The 21,938-nt window shown below is 41.0% G+C and overlaps 1 protein-coding gene across 1 annotated transcript in view; it reads left to right on the top strand.

Annotated features, from left to right (window-relative positions):
- Positions 1 to 2,171: 2,171 nt before the first annotated feature.
- Positions 2,172 to 21,938, top strand: part of TMTC1 (transmembrane O-mannosyltransferase targeting cadherins 1) — a 234,329-nt gene continuing 214,562 nt past the window's right edge. The window contains exons 1-2 of the mRNA XM_081058527.1: positions 2,172 to 2,654; positions 20,410 to 20,587. Of these exons, the coding sequence (XP_080914653.1) occupies positions 2,353 to 2,654; positions 20,410 to 20,587 (480 nt within the window). The 5' untranslated portion in view covers positions 2,172 to 2,352. The remainder of the gene's footprint in view (positions 2,655 to 20,409; positions 20,588 to 21,938) is intronic.

Here is a 21,938-nt window from a genome sequence, read left to right as displayed (position 1 = left end):
ATTGTTGTAGAGAACTCTGATACTGTTTTCTCCTTAAAAAAGAAAACAACTCAGATAAGAAGGTGGTGGGCAGGGCTGTGCCTCCTACACTGGTGAATTAAGGGTGAGTTGAGGGAGAAAAGTTTTGCTCTCTATAAAAATCTATTATTAGAGTCATTCTTTGGGATTAAGACATTGTCTCTAGAAAGCCCTTATTAATTGTAGGTAAGAATTGATACATTGGCCTATTATTATTCCTGCTGTCATTTCAGCAAGGACAATTTCACTATCCTAGCTGAAAACTTAGATTTTTATTGTATTAAACACACACACACACACACACACACACACACACACACACACGATGTACGCACTTTGAGTAGCTTTGGTCATCCAGTCCAGTCCAATACTTAGCATATTGTAGCACAGAGTATAACTTTCATATATATTTATTAAATTAATGGGCAAGCGAAAAGGAAAGTCTGTAGTGTATTCTGTGGGGAGATGGTAGCTTCAGGTATGTGTGGACTCTAGATATTAAATCCACCAAGGGACAAAAAGTTTTGATTCAAGGATAAAAACATTTCTCCCAGTCACTAATTTTCAAGTCACACACACACACACACACACACACACACACACACGCAGAGCTTGGAATATGTTTGTCTTAATTCATTGAGTTTTCAACTGTTCAGATATATCTTTAAAAAAAATAAATTGGTGTAGTAAAGAGCCACACAAATGATCAGTAGAAGTAAGAACAATGTCCATATCTTATTTTACTATCTATCTATCTATCTATCTATCTATCTATCTATCTATCTATCTATCATCTATCTATTTTAGATCGAGGAACTTTTTAAGGATTTTGGAGGGATGGGAATAAAATGACAAATTTTATATTTTAAGTTTTTGTATCTGGATATGTCAAGTTCCAAGTAACTTTAGTAACACACAGCAATGGGAATTTATAAGGGGCCTCAAAGAGTTAACAGAGTTTTCAAACCTGGAGAAATTCTAGTAATCATCGCTCTAGGATACCTATTTACATACTATAATTAGTATTTTTTTTTAAAAAAAAGAAAACCTTTTGGAAAAATAGGAAGATTGGGAGCCAAAGTCAGTGGCCTTAACGCAGTATTTTTTTTTTTTTAATCGTATTGACTTAGCAGGAACAGTACAAACACGCCCACAGCTCAGGAAATAATTATCAGACCCAAGTGATCCGCTCAAAGGGGAAGAAAAAGTATTTTGCTCTGCGTCTCCCGTATTATCTCGAGTTTCAGTAACAAATAAAACGAGGAGAAATGTTTCGGAAGCCAAATTAGCGTCCAGACCCAAACCAAACATCGAACCTGGCACTTTTTATCAGTGCGAGCTGAGCAGTGGGAGGAAAAGGAAAACTGCCAGTGATGCCCCTGAACGAACCGGGCAGGGTGTGCAGGAAGCCCTCAGCCAGGGGAGACCCTTTCTGGTGGTTTTCGGAAATGGGCTTAGAAAGCTCTTTATGTCTCCGCCGTCTTCTCTACCTGAGGCTGCAACCGTAGGACACAGCGCCGGGTGGGGGACAGAAAGCCCGGAGAAGGGAATGCGGTGAGGGCGACCAGACGCGACCGCGGGTGCCGGGCGGCGGGGTGGGGCGGGGGGGGGCGGGGGGCGAGCTTGTACCCCGGCGCCGCCGCTGCTGTTGTCCCGGGTGCTGAAACGCCGGGCACTTCCCGGGAGGCAGCAGCCACTTTTTTCTCAGAGGGTGGGGTGCAGGGGTCTCAGGCCGCGCCTTTGCGAAGCCCGCCCTGACCACGGCCCGGAGGTGCCGGCCAGATGAGGTCCACCCCAGCCCCGTTCCGGGGGTGGTGGATGGGAAGGCGAGGCGAGCATCTCCGGACAGCAGGCGGGACCTCGGGTGCCCCTTCCCCACGTCTCCCGACAGCCCGTGCCGTGCCCCCCGATCCACCTGCGCGCGAACTCCTGTCGCGGGGGGACGCGGGTCCTGCGGGCAGAGACCCGCAGCCGGCGAGGCGCGAGCGGGGGCTGCTGGGGGGTGTGTGGCGAGAGCTGCCCTCGTCCCGGGATTGGGAAAGCGGGCGGGGGGGGGGGGACGGGGGGGTGAGGCCAGCGGGAGCGGGGCATGCGCAGTGGGGCGGAGGAGGTGGCGATGGCCGGGGGAGGCGGGGGGACTGCTGTTTATTTGCAGCTGGGCCAACTCCGCGGCGCAGGAGGCGGCGGAGCGCGGGGCGCCAGCGGTAGGTCCAGCGGCCGCCGCACCATGCCCGAGCCCACCTTCGGGCAGCTGCTGCGCGCCGCCGGGGCCCCGGCCGGGGAGGATGCCAGACACCCGGGAGAGGCCAGGGCAGCTGTGGCGGTGGCGGCACGATGGTGGTGACAAGCTGTGCCCGAGGCGGCGGCGGGGACCGTGCGCCCTCCCGGCGGCGGGGCTGCGGACTCGCGCGGGCCGGGGCTGCGGCGCTGCTGGCCGGGGCGAGCTGCCTGTGCTACGGCCGCTCCCTGCACGGCGAGTTCGTGCACGACGACGTGTGGGCGATCGTGAACAACCCCGACGTGCGGCCCGGCGCCCCGCTCCGCTGGGGCATCTTCTCCAACGACTTCTGGGGCAAGGGCATGGCCGAGAACACCAGCCACAAGTCCTACCGGCCGCTCTGCGTCCTCACCTTCAAGTGAGTCCCTCCTCTCGCGCTCGCGGCCGCCGCGCTCTCTCCGTCCCCCGCGAGCAGGGCTGAGAGAAGTTGCGGGACTGGCTGGAGCGGCGTTTCTTTTCCTGCTGCCCCTTCCCCGCCACGTTTCCCTCGTCTCCAGGCTGCCCACGCCACTGCTCCGTGGACCCCGGCCCCTCCCCCCCGGGGTGCGGGCGCGGGTGCGGAGGTGCGGGCTGGGGAGTTGGGAGCGAGTTTCTCTAGAGTCTGCACTCTCGGCGGGCTCGTGTCTCGCACCGGCGCGGGGAGGGGTGTTGGAGGAGCTGCCTCCGCACTCCCCACCCCTGCAGGACCTCGCTCAGGGGAGATCGGTGGTCCAAGGAGCTCCAGACGGGTGGCGGGGGTAGTGATGCTTCCAAGTTGGGACTTTCTCAGAGGTTGTTGTGCGGCTTAGAAGATGGGGAGTGGATCGGTTCTTTAGGGGTCGCGTTCCGAGGAGACGAGGCGGGAGCCAGGAGCTGCCAGGGCTGCTTGGGTTTCGGGGAGGAGCAGGAGCGTCCACAGAGGATCTCTTCCCAACCTGCAACATCGGCTGCTCTGGGAGCCTCTCTAGTCTGCCTAAACAGACCCGATTTAAAAGGTGACGAGGAAGGGAATGCAGCAGCGTGGGACCCTCTGGGGATCCTGGCGTCCCGGTCGCAATAGTTTTTCTTTTACAACCTCGGAGTCATGATTCAGCGTTTCTGGGGTGGATAAAGTGTAAAGGGACCCAAGAGAACAACGCCAGGTTTTTGTAGGGTGGAGAATTTTGTTGAATTTAAAAGAAGGCGAGCTTTAAATGGCAGGGGAGAAGGGCTGACTTGAGGGAAGTGCTATCTCATTTGTCAGGAGCTTGAGTCAACCCCTTCTGATTTGGCTCAATATCGAAGCTTATTATATGTCTCACAAAACTGTTGAAATAACGTGGGTTCAGGATCATCAGTGTTTTAAACCTTTTCTAATGGATGTAATATGAAACCCGTCTTTATGGTAATTATCATTGGAGACAGGGTAGGCAGCTCAAAAAGCCTGCACTGGCTGGGAGGCCAAGGTCTCCTGACAGGTGGCTCTGATGACTTCGAAAAGGAAACCATAGCAATTGGCAACAATTCCTGGGCTTCTGACTTAATTCTTCCATTGAAAGTTTAATGTCTTAAGGAGGGTGGGTGAGGAAACTGCACATTTGACTCCAAGAGAATATTTTATAAACATTTGTCCTCTTGGAAAGTGGTTTTGATTTTCAGCTGACAGATAACTGCAGCTATTGAGTGAGTTGCTCATACTTTCAGTTTTCCAGATATTTCTTAAAATTTCCTTAGGTGGTACAAATATAAATGTTTAACTTCTAATTGACCTGCTTTTTATTTTACTACAGTGAGGGTTATTGGTTAATTTAAGGTGTGCTGGACTTAAAACAGCCTTGGAGACCATCTGGGTCCCTGTTCTGAGCATTTTCCATTTTCAAAGGTCAGGGTCAAAGACTTCTGCCCACCTGGTGGAGGGTGAAAAAGCATGTTTTCACTAATTCAGTTTTTTTTTTTTTTAATTCATGCAGGAGATTGCAGGCACAGAAGAGAGGGGTGTGGAGGGAACGGAGTAGACTATGCGGCAAGGCCATTATTGAAAAGGAAAATTAGCTGGCATTTGGCAGAACAGGGCAAAGGAGAAGGAGAGTTAGGGGCAGGGGGCAACTCTTGTGGTAATCACCGATTATATAAAAAGCAGCTTGGTGTGTAAGTTGCATTGTTTTTGGTATAGTGTATCTCACTGGCTATGTAAGGTATATTTAAAAAAATATTTTGAGAAGGTTGAGTTGCATATCTAGTGTGCAGCAGAGCACTAATTGGAGAGGGATGGGTGCTTCTTCAGAATCAGAAATGAGCTAATCGTTCTGTACTCACAGGAGTTGATTTTAATAAGACCTGGAAGCTTTCTGTACAGTCACCTGAGGTGAAACTGCACCCTGGTGCTGTGGAGCCAAGCTGGGCATGTGTAAGGGACGATGTCGACGGTGCTAGACCCACACAACCCTAAAGATTGTTGCAAGGAAGGGCAGGAAATCCCACTTATTAACTATTCAGTGTGAACCAAGCATTGGCCTAGGCATTTTGTATAACTTAATTATGTCTTTATGATTTTTTATATTACATAGTTGGTGAAAACACAAAGCGGTCTTGTAAGTATATGCAAACTATTTTAACTTAAGTTAGGCCTGTTTGAGCAAAAATCTTTGAGAATTCAAAACCTTTATTTATTTATTTATTTATTCATATTGTGGTAAGAACACTTATCACAATATGAGATCTACCATCTTAACACAATTTTAAGTGCACAGCCCAGCATTGTTAACTATAGGCACAATGTTGTACAGTAGATGTCTCGCACTTAACTCCTCTTGAATAATTGAAACTATTTATGTGTTGAAGAGCAACTCCTCCCCCCCACCCGACCCCACTCTTGGCAACCACAGTGTTAGGATCTGCATCTATGAGCTTGACTATTTTAGATGCATCACATATGGGGACTTCTGGGACTGGCATATTTCACTTAACATATTGTCCTCCAGGTTCATCTACGTTGCCACATATGGCAGGATTTCCTTTTTTTAAGGCTGAATAATATTTCATTGTATATATTATACCACCTTTCTGTATCCATTCATCCGACGATGGACATTTGGTTGTTTCTTTATCTTGGTTATTGTGAATAATGCTGCAATGAACATGGGAATGCACATATCTCTTCAAGATCCTGATTTCAGTTCTTTTGGATATATTCTCAGAAGTAGGATTGCTGGATCATATCATAATTATACTTTTAGTGTTTTAAGAAACCTGTATCATATTTTCCATAGTGACTGCACCATTTTGCATACCTACCAATAGAGCACAAGGGTTCCAGTTTCTCCACATCCTTGCCAACACTTGCTGTCTTTTGCTTTTTTCATAAAAGCTGTCCTAACAAGTGTAAGGTGATATCTCATTGTGGTTTTGATTTGCATGATTAGTGTATGATTTATTTGCATGATTGGGTTTTGATGATTAGTGATAGTAGCTATTTGTATGTCTTCTTTGGAGAAATATCCATTCAAGTCCCTCACCCATTTTTAAATTATTGGTTATTTGGGTTTTTGTTTTTTTTTCTTTCTTTTTTGCTTTGAGTTGTAGAAGTTCCTTATATATTTTAGGTATCAATAACATATCAGATATATGGCTTGGAATATTTTCTCCTATTCCATAGGTTGCTTTTCACTCTGTTGATGGGTTTCTTTGCTATGCAGAGGCTTTTTAGATTGATGTACGCTCACTTGCTGAATTTTGCTTTTATTGCTTATGCTTTATCTAAGAAACTATTGCCAAGCCCAATATCATGTTTTTTTTTCCATATTTTTCCCCCCATAGGAATTTTACAGTTTCAGGCTTTACATTTAAATTTCTAATACATTTTAAATTGAATTTTATGTATGGTATGTATAAGATATGGGTCCGGTGTCTTTCTTTTGTGTGTGGAGAGTAAGTTTTTCCCAATCCCATTTATTGAAGAGACTGTCCTTTCCCCATTGTGTATTCCTGGTACCCTTGTCGAAGATCATTTGAGCATCTATATACATGGTTGATTTCTGGGTTCTCATTTCTTTTCCATTGGCCTATATGTCTGTTTTTATACCAGTGTCATACTGTTTTAATTACCGTTGCTTTGGAATATATTTTGAAGTCAGGAATTGTGATGTCTCGAGCTTTGTTCTTTGTATATTCAGGGTCTTTTGCGGTTCAATATGAAATTTTTTTTTCTATTTCTATAAAAAATGCACTTTAGATTTTGATAGGGATTGCATTCTATCTGTAGATGGCTTTGGGTAGTATGGACATTTTAACAATATTAATTTTTTCCATCCATGAACATGGGATGTCTTTCTATTTCTTTCTTATCTTTCTTCCTTCCTTCTGTCCTTCTTTCCTTCCTTCCTTCCTTCCTTCCTTCCTTCCTTCCTTCCTTCCTTCCTTCCTTCCTTTCTTTCTTTAATCAATGATTTGTGTCTTTAAGTATACAATTTTTCACCTCTTTGGCTAAGTTTATTCCTAAGTATTTTATTATTTTTTGATGTCAGAGTAAATGGAATTGTTTTCTTAGTTTTGGATAGTTTATTATTAGTCTATAGAAATGCAGCTGGTTTTTAATGTTGATTTTGTATCTTGCAACTTTACTAAATTCATGTATCAGTTTTAATAGTTTTTTGGTGGACTCTTTAGAGTTTTCTACATATAAGATTATGCCATCTGTAAAAGGAGATAATTTTACTTCTTCCTTTCTGATTGAGATGCTTTTTTTTTCTTTTTCTTTTTCTTGCCTAATTGCTCAGGCTGGGACTTCCAGTAATATGATGAATAGAATTGACTCAAGTGGGCATTCTTGCTTTGTTCCTGAACTTAGAGGAAAAGCTTTCAGGTTTTTACTATTGAGTATGATGTTAGCTGTTAGCTTTTCATAAGTGTTCTTTATTATATTGAGGTAAACTCTTTTGAAACCTAGTTTGTTGTAGTCTTTTACCATGAAAGGGTGTTGAATTTCATCAAATGTTTTTTCTGCATCTATTTATGATAATTATGTGATTTTTATCCTTCATTTTGTTAAATGTGATGTATCACATTACTTGATTTGTGTTTGCTAAACCAGCTTCACATCCCAGTGATAAAACCCACTTGTTCATGGCATATGATCATTTTAATGAGCTGTTGAATTTGGGGCGCTGGTATTTTGTTGAGGATTTTTGCATCTATGCTCATCAGAGATATTGGCCTGTACTTTTCTTTTCTTGTAGTGTCTTTGTCTGGATTTGCAAACTCATTTAAAAACAACACACTTTTAATTTTAAGACTATTGTACATTCCCATGCAGTTGTAAGTAATAATATAGAGATCCCTTATATCCTTCATTCATTTCCACCAGTGATGACATCTTGTGTAACTATAGTACAATTTTATAACCAGGAAATTGATGTTGATACAACCCATAGCTTTTATTCAGATTTCAGCAGTTTTACATATGTTCCTTATGTTTTTATTTTTGTTAAGTGTGTATTTAGTTCCATGCAGTTTTATCATCTGTGTAGATTCCTGAGACTACTACCACAGTCAAGATATAGAACACTTTCATCACAAAGATCCTTCGTGCTTCCCCATCATACTATAGACTTGTAATCTGTAACAACCGCTAATCTGTTCTCCACCTCTATAATTTTATTATTTCAAAATGTTGTATTTGCAATCATAATCTATGAGATTTTTTTTTTTTTTGCACTCAGATAATTTTCTGGAGTTTATTGAGATTGTTGCATATATCAATAGTTTATTCCTTTTTATTGCTGAGGAATATTCCATTGTATGGATGTACCATCATTTGTTTAGTCATTCACCTGTTGAAGGACAGCTGGGTAGTTTCTAGTTTTTGGCTATTATACATGTCGGTGCTATAAACATTCATTTATAATTTATGTGAACATAAGTTTTTATTTCTCTGGGGATAAATGCCCAGAAGTGCAATTGCTGGGACATACGTGGTTGCATGTTTCGTTGTTTAAGAAACTGACAAACTCTTTTCCAGATCTTCCTGTCAGCAGTATGTGAGTAATCCAGTTTTACTACTTCCTTACCAGCATTTGGTACTGTCACTATTATTTATTTTAGTCATTCTAATAGTATGTAGTGTCATCTCACTGTGATTTGAATTTACATTTTCCTAATGATTGTGTTGAATATCTTTTCACGTATTTATTTGGCCTCTGTATATCCTCTTTGTTAAAATGTCTTTTCATATCTTTTGTTCATTTTCTAAGTGGATTTTTATTTTGTTAATGTTGAGCTTTGAGTTTTCTGTATATAATATAGGTACAAATCCTTAGTTAGATATGTGGTTGGCAAACATTTTCTTCTACTTTATATCTTGTCTTTTCATCCTCTTCACAGGGTCTTTCCCAGTGCAAAATTCAAACCTATTTTTTATTAAAAGTAGTTTATTACTTGTATATTTGATTCATTGAATGAGTGTCACTCATACTGAGAGCTAGGAATTCCCTAAATAAATAAATAAGTAAATAAATAAATAAATAGATAGATAAGTAAAAATGCATAATGGTTGTTACTATAAAGGTGCTTACTTGTATAGAAAGATATTATTCACACTTCTTCTCAAATAAGAAATGGGCTGAATGAAGGTGCAATGAAGAAATAGATTATCAGCTTGTCTACTTTTCCAATTTGGGAGGCAGGGTGCAATGGAAAATGAAGGTAGCTTACCAAGATGTGGTGGCTTTGTACTATGTCAATTTAGTTAAACTGGAACTGTGTTTCTTGGAAATTCCTTTCCTGTATTGTACTGGGTTAGAGTTGGCAACGGGATATTTCTTTGAGATTTGGAAAGTGAAAGTGAAATGGCCATGTTGCTAGAACTCAGAAGGTTGCTGTAGGTTTTGGTGCTGTTGCAGCCTCGAACGTGGTTGTCATAGACACTGGCTAACCTGCCGCCGCAGCTAGGTCTGCAGCTCCTCAAGAACTCTCCAGATCTCCTTTCACTGCTTGGAATCATGGTGCAGGTGTATGTGTGCAGCTTTGTGGGGAAGAGTGTTTGTAGCCAGCCTGTTTGTAAGCCACTCATATCATTAAAGTTGGAATCTTAGAGATTATGAGAAGCAGAGGTATAAAGTAGTTCATCTTTTGGGTTCCAGGTCATCTTTCCTTTCCCCTACTTCTAGTCCATCCATCCTCCCTTACCAATTGCTTACCCTGCTGGCTTTCGACTTCTGTTACGGACACAGAAGCAGCAGCCTTACAGAGGCTATATAACCAGCTCCCACAATTGTGAAAGGGCAAATCTGTATAGTAAGTCCCCTTTGCTATATCATTCCTGGTGGTTCCGCTTCTCTGGTCAAACCTTAACTGATACAAATGGTCATCTCTTTGTGCTCCTGGAAGTGAATTTAGAATTCTAATGAATTTCTGTTTCTAGTCAAATTTTATATTCAGTCTTTTCATAAGATCATTTCCAAGGACACACAGGAATATTTTTGGACCATTGTAGCAGAATCAAAACATCTGTGAAACTTAATCTGCAGCAGTAATCCTTTTTTATTTTGATTTTTTATCTTTCACTGGCCATGACCTGTTTTTAATTTTGGAATCAGGAGAAACACGTTAAGTCACTCTGTAGACACTGAATTGACAGAAAACCCAAACCCAGGATGCCCATAACCCCCATCTTGAACAATGGCCCTGATTGATTTAAAAGGTGCTTAGGTTTTTTTATTTTATATCCTCATTATGTCCTTCATCTTGAGAACAAGCTCCCATTGGATTGTTAGCTGTGCCATTCCATATCAGGAAGCAATTCAAAGTTTCCTTCAATAAGAAAGAACCATTGGTTTTTCCATGTGAAAGATGGGGAAACTAAGGCACATTAAAGGACCTTCAACTCATCTTCTCTGTGTTTAGGCTATTAGATTATAGTATTCTACAAGTTTGCTATAAAGTTTTATTTTATGGAAGGCTTCTGATGGGAATATAAACCATAGGAGTGGAAGTGGGTGGTTTAAAATGTCAGAGTTAAAAAATAGAATATCTTAATATGTGCAGCTGTGAGGATTTGCAGCCTTTTGATGTTTAGATCTTGAGAGATTTTTGCATCAGTTTGTATCTTTTAGTCACAAATGATATGCCAACTATGAAAATCAGCTCTAGCCACTCTTCCCAAAACCAAAGAGAGATGGTGGCATCATCTTTCTGGTTCTGTTCCTTTTGATTTGACCTGTCTGAATTCATTTTGAGATAGTCTATTGCTACAAGACTGATAAGTTTATTTTCTAAGTCTGCGATAGGAAACAAGTGAAGATTGTTTAGGATATTTGACTAGATTGTCTAAGATGTTCAATGATAAATAAAATAGCCAAGGAAAAATATGATTGGAGACAAGAAAGATTTTCTAGAGAAAAAAATTTAAAAATGGCTTCTGAAAATTTCATGCTGAACTAAAGTTATTATAAAAACCCCAGGAGAAGGAAGTTGATGGTTGCCTGTTAGGGTATGCTTTAGACGTAGGATAGGCTTTAGACTATAGTCTGGTAGTGCAGGGGGTTGTAAAATGAGAGGAATATGTTTTTGGATCATGAGGGTTTTTAAAGGTAAGTCTCTGAATGAAGGTTTAGAGATCATCGTCTGAAATAGTCTTTTTTTTTTTTTTAATCAACAAATGTCTTCTCTATCTATCTTTGGAGCTACATTCATATTTTTCCTAACTTAGAATATGTGGTGATTCCACTTCAAAAGGACTGTGAGGAATGCTTGATTATGCCAAAACAATGGCAGTGTTCCTTTTCCAAATGATAAGACATTGTTTCTGTTCTACCAAGCCCTGTGTGATCTGACCCCTGGCCACTTCTCTGACCTGTAGTTTGCCAATCTCCACCTCATTCTCTCTACGTCAGCATTCCATGAACAGTGTTCCTCTTCCTGTACAGGCCCCATCTGCTGCTACCAGGACTTTGCACTTGTTTCTTCTTCCTGGGATGCTCTTCCACAGATCTGTTCACTGCTTGCTCTCTCATCACAGAGCCCTTCCCTGGCTACCCGATCTAAAATAGCAGACACTCCATGTTTCATTCCTACTCTCTTACCCTCTTTGTTTCAGTAACCCTCACTGCTACCTGACATCATATGTTTATTGTTAGTTTTTATCTCTTCTCACTACCATGTGAGCTCCATGAGGTATAGCTTTAGCTCCTGGAACAGTGCCTGGCATGCAGAGTAGAGACTCAATAAATTGCTGTTGAAAGAATGAACGAATCAATCATTTTTGTGAATACTTGACTTTTTCAGGTAAATAGGTAGGGATACACCTTTACAGTGTAGAGGAAAAAGTCTCCTTGGCTTATTCCTTGGCTTATTTACTTTTTTTTCTTCCTCTGTCAAAGAGAAAAGTGGAGGCAGAAAAGGAATTTCCTGGACACACACAGGTGGTTCCAGTGGCTTCTGGTTAATGGGAGGTGAAGAGGCAGCTTTGATTCTGAAAGGGGCAGTCGTGGCTCTCTCTTGTGACTTGCTGGGACTGTGGCTGTAGAGAACGGGGATTTTTAGCACTTTTGGATCAAACTCCTCTTGTGGGGCATATTGAAGTGTGATGGTTGGTGGCTGCTTGCTCTAAGCTTTAAGGCAGGACATGGCAGCCATACCTTCTGAGGCAAACTCCAAAATTATGCGGGGTTTTTTCCACACTTGACTCTCAGTGGATTAAAGTTCGTCCATGCCAGTGTCCTATTGTTTGTAAGGATGGTCATTTTTCCCCCCAGTACACATGAAATATCATTTCCGGTTGGATGGATCAAATGGAGTATAAGGACCTGAAAATATTTTCTCCAAAGCACTATGTTGACTGACTTCCTCTGCTGAGTGTTGTATAGTAGGGGATTTGTCTGTTCTTTGCCCCAGGTTCCTGGGAGGGAGCTTCTAAACCTCGAAATGTCCTGTGTGATAGCAGTGTCTTTGTTGTTCACAGTGGGCCCCTCGGACCACACCTGAGTTTCTGCTGAAGAGGTGACTCATAGTGGGTCTGCAGATAGTTTCAGAAGGGTGACTGGCCATGATGGAAAGACCAATCATATGATTAGAGAGTGGGGACTTTGAGCCATGTGATAGCAACCCTTCCTTCCAACCTTCTGGAAGGGAAAGGGGTTCTGGAGACCCAGTTCTGTCACATGGCCAGTGATTGAATCAATCAGCCTTAATAATGGAACCCAAATAAAGACTCAATCCTGAAGCTTGGTTGAGTGTCCCTGGTTGGTAATTATACATCGGTGTGCCCAGAAGGTGATGTATCCTGAAGACGTGGAAGGTTCCTGTTGAAGACCCTTCCACAATTTGCCCCATGAGCCTTTTCTTTTGACTGCTTTTGATATGTAGTTTTTTTTGTAATAAAACTATAATCATAAGCCTTTCTTTAATTCTGTGAGTTGCCCTTGAAAATTATTTAATCTGAGGGAGTTGTGAGAGCCCTAAATTTGTGGCCACCTTTGTTAAACATGCAGGTGGCCTGGGAACCCTTGAACTTGCAGCTGATGGCTGAAGTGAGGGGAGTCTAGTTCAGGACTCTGTCCTCCAGCTGTGAAATTTGCATAAACTCCAGGGAGTCAATGTCAGAATCACATTGCATCCAGGAACTCCACTAAATACATACTTTTAAAAGAAAAAAAATGCTAAAAATTGACCACTCAGTTATATAACTAACTATACTATTAATCTAATAACTATATTGTTTAACTATATTGATTAACTAACTATATTGTTGATCTGCTAATTTTTATTATTTGCTGACTCTCTTTTTGAATATTTGCTGCTGGGATGCGCTGCCTTCTAGATATGGTTACTGATCTTCCTGTCCTCCATTTCCTCATCCTGTTTTTGGTGCGGTAGTTACTCTGAGTACTTACTAGTAGTGACAATAACTGCCCATTGCATGGAGCATATTCTCCTGACCAGCTAGCTCTACTTCCTCTGTTCCCTCCCTATAGCTTTTGCACAGCCAGGTGAGGATGTGATGTCTTGAGCTCAAACTAGAACCATGAATTTTTCTTTTGCCTCAGAGGACCAGTCTCCTCTGCACTGTGGTTTGCATTGGTGCCTGTGAATCACATTTTTTGGTTCTTTAGATACATTAAGTGGTGATGATTTGCTGATTTTTTTCCTGATATGAAGGGAATGCAGAAGAGCATTCAAAATAATTAAGGGCCAAAGGGCATCACCTTAGAGGAAAAAATGAGAAGAACCAGATGTTATTTATTGGTTGAATGATCTAAGACGATTATGGAAACCACTTGCAAATATTGGAGAGCTGTGATGATGGCAAGAGATGGGAAGAAGAAAACCCAGTGGCGATAGAGGGAGGCAGGAGAATATACCATGTGTTCAGTGTCGGGCAATGGAAACTCACCAGGGAGGTATCGGAGAACCCATCATTTCAGAAACCGGAAACAGATGACAAGGGGTACATTCAATTATTTTCTTTTCCCTGATTTTTAGTTCTTATTGGAAAAGAATGTATGTTGTGTCATTGCTGAGAAGTCTTGATTTTTTTGGTAAGCGCGGCAACCGTATGCAGAGACCCGTGTTTCTCATTGTTCTGAGTATCACCTGTCTTGAATCACTGAGTTGCTTGGGACAGATCTCTAGGTCCCATTTCAGATCTACTGACTAAGAATATCAGAGAATCAGCAATTTGTAGCTAGCACACCAGGTGATTCAGAATCCTGGATACCATTGGGACTCAATGGGAACCTATGCTTAATAAGGTTGAGATACCAAAATCTCCCTACATGTGGTAGGGAAAGGAATCTAAAAGTCCATTGAGATAGGAATGTTGGGATAGGAATGTTATCAAATGCTGCCTGCGTATGCCTCCCACCCACCACTCTACTACGTTCCCTGAGAGGGCCAGATGTTTTCCCCTTCACTGAGAAATACATTGGTGACGGAGCACCTGCAACTTTGAGAATCTCTGTGTTGGTTCTATTCTGTAGGCCAAGTGTGAGATGGGCTTTCTGATTTCATTGGGGGTGATGAGATCCTAGAGTACCAGAGTCCAAGTCGCATAGCTTGGCTGTCAAAGACAAGGTGAGTGCATTCACCATGAAAGCAGCAGGGATGCAGTGATGATCAGAATGTTTTGACCTGCAGGTATCATTGGTGGTAGCCAATGAATCACATTGACACTAGGAATGAAGTAGATGGTCAGCCCTCTTAAATGTTGCTGGATCTGTATACCAGGAAAACTTCAGGTTCAAGGCCAGAAAACAGATTTGAGTCACCACAATGGAGAGTCATGACCTCTTATGCCTTTTCCAGACCTTTGCCAGTTATTTGAGGTAGAGGTCTGACTGAGGTGGAGTTGAAGTTCCCTTGAGGATGGACCCTAATGCAGTCCCTAGTAGAAGTCTCTTCCAGAGATACAGTTTGTTTTAGTTTTTCTAACCCAGGGCTAGTTTTCAAAGAAGAAAGTTAAATGAGAGGAATAGGCTTTATTAAGAGTTGTGGCCCTTGAGTGTGAGGAGACAAGAGGGGCAGCCAACGGCTCTTTCTTTTCCCTTGCCCACCCCTCCTCCTGAGACTTCCTGGTGCCAAACTGTGTGACCCTATGGCCTTTCCTGGGGATTGGTGCCCTCTAATTGCTGTGAGCTCATTATGGCCCCACCTTTCCAGGCAGCTTTACAAGGAGGCAGAGAAGTTCAGACAGAGAAGGGGCTTTTTGTGTTCATATTTGCCAAGTTCTGGAAGGCTTTCAACAAGTCAGACATGAATATCAAGATTTTTATTTCAGAAAAAATTGTTTTATTTTCTATTGCTTCACGTAGCTTTAAATGAGAATTGAAGGCTAAGTCAAATAAAATTAGAGATTCTTAGAATTGAAGGATGATCTTTTCCAACCTCTGTGTTATTGTAAGTTTTATTTCATTCAATAAACTTCCATTTAGAATTGATTGGGTGCTAAGTGAGATGGATACAATGATGAAAATAAATTAATTTCTTTTCTAAATTAATTGAATGCAAGTATGAAAAATCCTTATAATGTTTGAAGAATATAGTAAAACCGTTTAAGAAAATTGATTAAATGCTATAACGGAGGAACACTGAGGGTGATGTGGAATCTGAGAGACTGTTTTTTTTTTTGTTGTTGTTTTTTTGATGGTATTTGAGGTGGGCTGTTATCCCACTTCTGCATGGACATTTCTGCTTATCCAAATACCTAGTTTTAAATATTTACTTCTTTCTTTGAGCTGAAGTCTCCCTCCTAGTAGTTGGCAGGCACTGTGGCATATTGTGACTACTTGCACCATTCAAATGGGCACCCAAGTATTTCCATACAGCCATGGAGGCCCAGAGTTGCCAGTTCTTCTAATATTTCAAGAGAAGCTGGAAAATTTTATATGAAATACCTGTTTTAAAAATGTTGGCAAATTAAAAAGGAAAAAGAAGGTATATAGGTGAAACAAAACAATTTGCAGGCTAAACTTAGCCCTTGGGCAGTGTGTTCGGATCTTAGTTTCCACCTTGGGAGTACTTAAAATAAGTGCATTGCTTCATTCATTCATTCATTTATTCATCCATTCATTTATTCAATACATCTATATATTCATTCAATACATCTATACTTTCCTTCAATACGTTCATCCATTCATCCATTTTATTGTGTGACAGCCATGAACCACACATTATGCTAGACCGTGGGGATATAGCCATAAGGTTCTTTCCCCTGGAGAACTTGGTATCATTTCTATCTGTCATCTTCCTCTAGGCTGAGCATCTCCAAATCCTCAAACCTACATTCCTGAGACATTACTTTGAGGTCCCAACCCCCTTAGTGTCCTGGGGCTCTCCTGTGAAGGTGCTTCAGCATTTAATTAGCACCATGAAGGCACCACGCACCTTCCCTCCTCCACCCTCAGGTAGAATAACTCCTTCTCTATCTCTGCATCTATAGGTTCTCCCATTGCTAGAATTACTTCACCAATTACTAATTATCTGTTTAGTGTGTCTCTTTCTCCTACAATGTTGCTGACTCTTTAGTAGCAGATGCCATGTCCTCTCTGTATCTCTGGGCTCTACATCGTATCTGACATGTAGTGTTAGGTGCTCGGTAAATATCTATTGGAGTGAATTGAAATGAAAACTATTTTGACTTATGCAGTTCCCTGTTTGTTTGTCTGTTGGTGGTTTGGTCAGTTTAGATAGCTAGGACATAATTACTCTTTGAGTTTAGGAAAAATAACAGCCCTTGGACAAGTTTTGACGTGTACAGTTTTAATCTGATTGCAAGTACTTTTTTTTTATCTTTTATGTCCAAATGTGTGTCTTTACTCTTACCCATATTCTACGGTATATTACCTAACAATTTCAGGCATTTAAACTGTGACTCTCAATCAGTCTCCTGGTACATAACTCTCCTTCCCAGATAAACTTGGTTAGCATACACTATAGATTCATTTAAGACTTTGATAAAAATATTGGACAGACCAAAGATAATATCAAAATCCTGTGACACACACTGGAAGTCTCTATCCAAGGAGACATTGATTTATTATTCACTGCTCTTTGTGTTTACTACCAATCTATCTTACTCTATATCTTGTATACAAGGTATCTTGTATACAAGGAGATCCCGAGATATTTTGATAAATGCCTTTGTTAAAATAAAGATGTGATATGTCTATCACATCCCCTTTCCTCTTAAACTGTGAGGTCAATGAGTTAAACCTCCCTTTTGTGAACCCATATTAGCTCCCAGAATCAGAGATTTATTTTCCAGTGCGCTCACAAATAGGATAAGTTCTAAAATTTTGTTATCATTTGTCTCAAACTCACTTATCTATACTTTGTAGAGTTCACTCTCCATCTTTTTAGACAATTGGGGAACTCTCCAAACTGGATGCTAGGTGATTTCTCAAAGCTTAGATTCACGAATGTTAGGTACCTGGTAAATGGCTTTCATACTGTTACCTTATACCGCAGTGGTTCTCCATTCAGCAATTTATTTTTATATTTGGGGATCTAATTAAATTCACTTAAAACATCAGGCACTGTGTCCTAACCCATTTCTAGAAATAATAATCTATATGGATGACTTCTGTGTATTTTTAGATATGATACATATGGACCACAATGGTGACTCATGCCTACCATCTTATATCATTTTTCTGGTAGCCAGTCCCCGTCTCATAAAAGCGTGGTGATATGGTAATAACATCATCTTTAATGATGCTTTTTACTTCTCATATTGTTGAATAACAAATACTTTAGAAAAATAACCCTTTTTTCTTTTTTTTTAAATAGTGCTGTTATTTATAATCAAAAGTTATAATCTAAAGTATCATACCTGTGGGAATCATCAAATATATCAGGATTTGGCTTTTTAGATATATTGCCTTCTCTTTATTGCCATTTTGATAATTAACACAGTGAAATGTATCTCTGTACATTGAACGGAAACTTTTGTTTCTTCCTCTGCTCACACTCACAATATTTCTGACACCAGAAGTGTGGGTTTATTTCCATAAACTGACCAATTGTCTGACCCCAGCTGTGTGTCCTACATTTCAATTTCATTCTGACTCTGTCTACCTGACATTAGCATCAGATCCCCCAAGTTCACCGCTCAGTCCCATAAGAGTGCCCCCACTTCAGATGTCAATCGCAATTAGTGGGTTCCCTAGGATACCTACATTTTGGCCAACTTGACTACAAATTGGGGGTCCCCATGACCCCCTCCTCAGGTTCAGTAATTCACTATAATGGCTCACAGAACTCAGGGAATCGTGTACTTATGCTTTTGTTCATTATGTAATAAGGGGTATGATAAAGGAGACAGATGAACAACCAGATACATAGGGCAAGGTCTAGAGGGGCCCGAGCACAGGGGCTTCTGTCCCCATGAAGTAGGGGTGCACCATCCTCCTGTCACATGAATATTTTGGCCAACCTGGAAGCTCTCTGGACCCCGTAGGGCAGGGATTTTTATGGAGGCCTCATCATTTAGCCATGATCGATTATTAACTCCTACCACTCATCCCATCCTGGAGGATAGGGGGTAGGGCTGAAATTTCCAAGCTTCTAAACATGGCTTGGTCTTTGGTGACCAGTCCCCATCTTGAAGCTGTCCAGAAACCCACCAAGAGTCACATCATTAGAACAAAAGACACTTCTATCACCCAGGAAATTTCAAGGAATTTAGGAACTCTGTGTCAAGAACCAGGGCCAAAGACCAAATATTAGAACAACGCATACTCCTAGCACCTTTATTTCTTAGGAAATTATAAAGATTTTAGAATCTCTGACCAGAAGTCAGGATGAAGGCCAAAACATATATATTTCATATTATATCACAATATCACATGTATGTACTCATATTTGAACACTTTCTTAGTTATTTCCTTATGGAAAATTTCTAGAAGTGGGGTTTTTGGTCACTTTGTAAAGCCTTTGATACATGGTGACAACCTCGATACCTCCCAATTTGGACACCCACCAACCAGATGTGCGATTGTCTGTTTTCTCTCATCATGAGGGGTCTGAATGAGTTTTAAATGAATGGTTAGTTGGTCTGGAAAGCTCAGCCTGATGAAGTGGAAAACAGTGTAAAACCACCCTCAGGGTGATGGGCTCTTAGGGAACTGCATCCAAATTCTCCAAGATGGGCACTTGGCCCTGCCCTTCTCACAGCTCCACCATCCCCATTCTAATTTCCAGCAGCTCTCTTACCATACATGGGTCCTCATACTGGAGTGGGATGCTGTTCTCCCTCCTTTAGTTGGATCTGACAGTCACCTAGTTCATTGCCAGGTCCTCTTTTCCTTCGGACAAGTTATTTCACACCAGGTTCCTCTTTCCCTTTGGGGGAGTTACTTACTTCACACCAGGTTCCTGTCGCAAGGATGCTGAGGTGTGCACAGACTCATGGGTCTGCCCACACAGCTGGCGTCAGAACCCTATCGCTGGATCCCACATAGCAATTCAGCTTTCTAAATTTAATTAGAACCGTGATTACTTCAGTGGGAATGAAAATGGAGTTGATTAGTAACTATGCCATTTAGAGTCATGTGTCCAAATAAAACTTGTGATGTTTAAAATTCTGTAAATTAAAGCTGTGCATGAATCAAGTCAAGCATTTAGAATATGCATATGTCGTCGCTAAAGTTGACTTTTACATTCTCAATTGTTTTGGCAAAGAGGACGTGTTTCTATAAGAAGCAGGTCAAGGGCATGAACATAAAGATGTGGGGTTGCTGTTTTGAAGAAATTGGCTGAAGTATGGAAAACTATAGATAATACCACCTAGGGTGTATATGCTCCCCCCCAAAGAACCATACCCTGTACAACTGTAGTTTTTTTTTTTTATAACCCCACAGCCTTAATTGGGCACATTATGTCCTGTTATTAAATTTAAGACAACCTTCAGAAGTCTCTCTGTTCTGCATTTCTATCTCAGGAAAGTATTTTTTTTTTGATGTTGAACAATAAATTTCTCTTCTCTTCATGGTTTCTTTGTCATGATCTTAGAATTCTGATTCTGAGATCTATGGGAATTTGTTAGAAAACATTTAATACAAATTATGAAATACTATGCTTATGCTCATCCTTTTTATTTCAGCTGTAGCTGGTAATAGCACATAGTTCCCCTGAAGCTCCCTTGGGGGTGGTAATTAATGATGATTTGTGGTACATAATCTGGAAATTTGTGTCCTGGTGGCACCAGGGGTGAGAGAACACATTCATGCCTGGTTTGTCCCAACTGTGACCACAGTCACAGTCTTGTGGCTTCTTTCCCATCTGCAGTGGCTGTGACTGACCCACAGCCTTTGGACACTCTGCTGCTTGGGAAGAGGTAGCAGTAGAGCAAGAGTATTACGGAGTGTTGGCATTAGCCAGGGAGAGAGGAAAACGGGTTCAGCACCTATCTGCTGCCTTCTCAGTGAGACCCCAATGTTTTCTGAAAGAGTATTGTATTGCATTTGCAATGATTTCTGCAGATAGGAAAATTCTGAGGCAGGATAAAAGTGATACTCCAATACGTAGCGTAATTTGATGTTGGAAGTCATTTCCAAATAATTACTTAAATAGTTTACTTTTTACAAATGATGACGTTCCTCTGCTTTTCTTCTGCTTATGTTCTGCGCGTAGCCAGTTATTTTTCTTTCTGTGCTTTTTTACAGGCTAAACATATTTCTGACTGGCATGAACCCCTTCTACTTTCATGCAGTGAATGTGATTTTGCACTGCCTCGTGACTCTCGTGCTGATGTACACCTGTGACAAAACCGTCTTCAAGAATCGTGGACTTGCTTTTGTGACGGCCTTGCTTTTTGCCGTGCATCCTGTTCACACTGAGGCGGTGAGCGACAGTGGAATTCAATGAAATAATGAGCCAAAAAAAAAAAAAGCTAAACTGATCTTTTTTCCTCCCCTTTCAAAACCATGTTAATTGAAAGCTCTACTGATGTGGTTATCTTTTATGTAAATCATTCTACTTGACAACTTCTCTTTTTGAATGTTCAAATGGCCTTTATTACACCTCCAGGATTTAACTGCTTTTCTAAATAACCATTGTTATTATTACAGATAGTAATAAATGACCACAGTTCTTGATTTGCAGAAAATTTAAGTCTTAATGTGTTTTAAACAGCAAAGAGCATTTTGAGATACTTATCATTCTGGGCCATTGTTCCTGCTCTATATTTATGTATTACCTTTTCTCACTCTGCTTTATATGTATGATATTTATGATATAAATATGTGTAATATTTATGCTTAAGTGCTAGGAGGAAGACTATAAAAAATTAGATTGAAATTCTTCATGTTAGAAAGACAGACTTAAGAGACTAACAAATAGTTTTCCAAGTTACCTGGTATTAAGTGTAGTTATTTTGTGGATGATAAGAAATTTATTAAGAAAGTATAGTTAGTTTAACTACCTAGCCCTCTTTAAAATACTGATTTAATCATAACCCGAGATGGCATTATCAGGTTACCTTTTTTCACATCTCAGTAACCGCAGTTGGTTTATTTTGTGTGTACTGCTAAAGTAGATGAAGACTTTCCAAGTGGTACTACAGTTTTAAAAGGATTGTTTCCATAGCCTCAGCTTGCCCCTGGACACTTTCCTAAAGTTGATCTGCCTGAGAACACACCTAGGGTAGTCCTCTTCCCTTATCCCCTTTCAAGTGCCCTCCTCTCATAGGAAGGGAGGGAGGGAGGGAGGGAAGGAGGGAGGGAGGGAGGGAGGGAGGGAGGAAGGAAGGAAGGAAGGAAGGAAGGAAGGTCTCTTATACATAAGAAACTTACTATGCCCTAGGAGTACAAATCTCCCAGGCACCTTACAAAAAAATAGTTTGATATAATAGTTTGATATATCAGCAAAGCCTCCTTCAATTAAGGCATCATAACCTTAAAGTAGGGTTTCATATCTTTCTGTCTTATATGTAATTCTGTGAAGAAGAGAACACAGCATTGGGAGTAGGCTATGGTACTCTGCGCTGTAGCTCTAAATTCAGAAGTGAGATGATTGTCATGGGGACGCATAATGATATGTTCATTTGAACTGTCACAAGAAGTCTTATTTGGTCAGTTGGTTTGATAATGAGGACTGGTTTTTGCCAGTAAGGCTATAATATGGACATTTTCCACAAACAAACTTCTAAATTTGTAAGCCTAAGTTTTGATAAAAATGGATTTAGAGTGAACAA

Source organism: Rhinolophus hipposideros (genome assembly GCF_964194185.1).
Source record: "Rhinolophus hipposideros genome assembly, chromosome: 9".
NCBI classification, from domain to species: Eukaryota; Metazoa; Chordata; class Mammalia; order Chiroptera; family Rhinolophidae; genus Rhinolophus; species Rhinolophus hipposideros.
The sequence above is the reverse complement of the archived record's forward strand: the minus strand, read 5'-3'. Positions and strand labels throughout refer to the sequence as shown.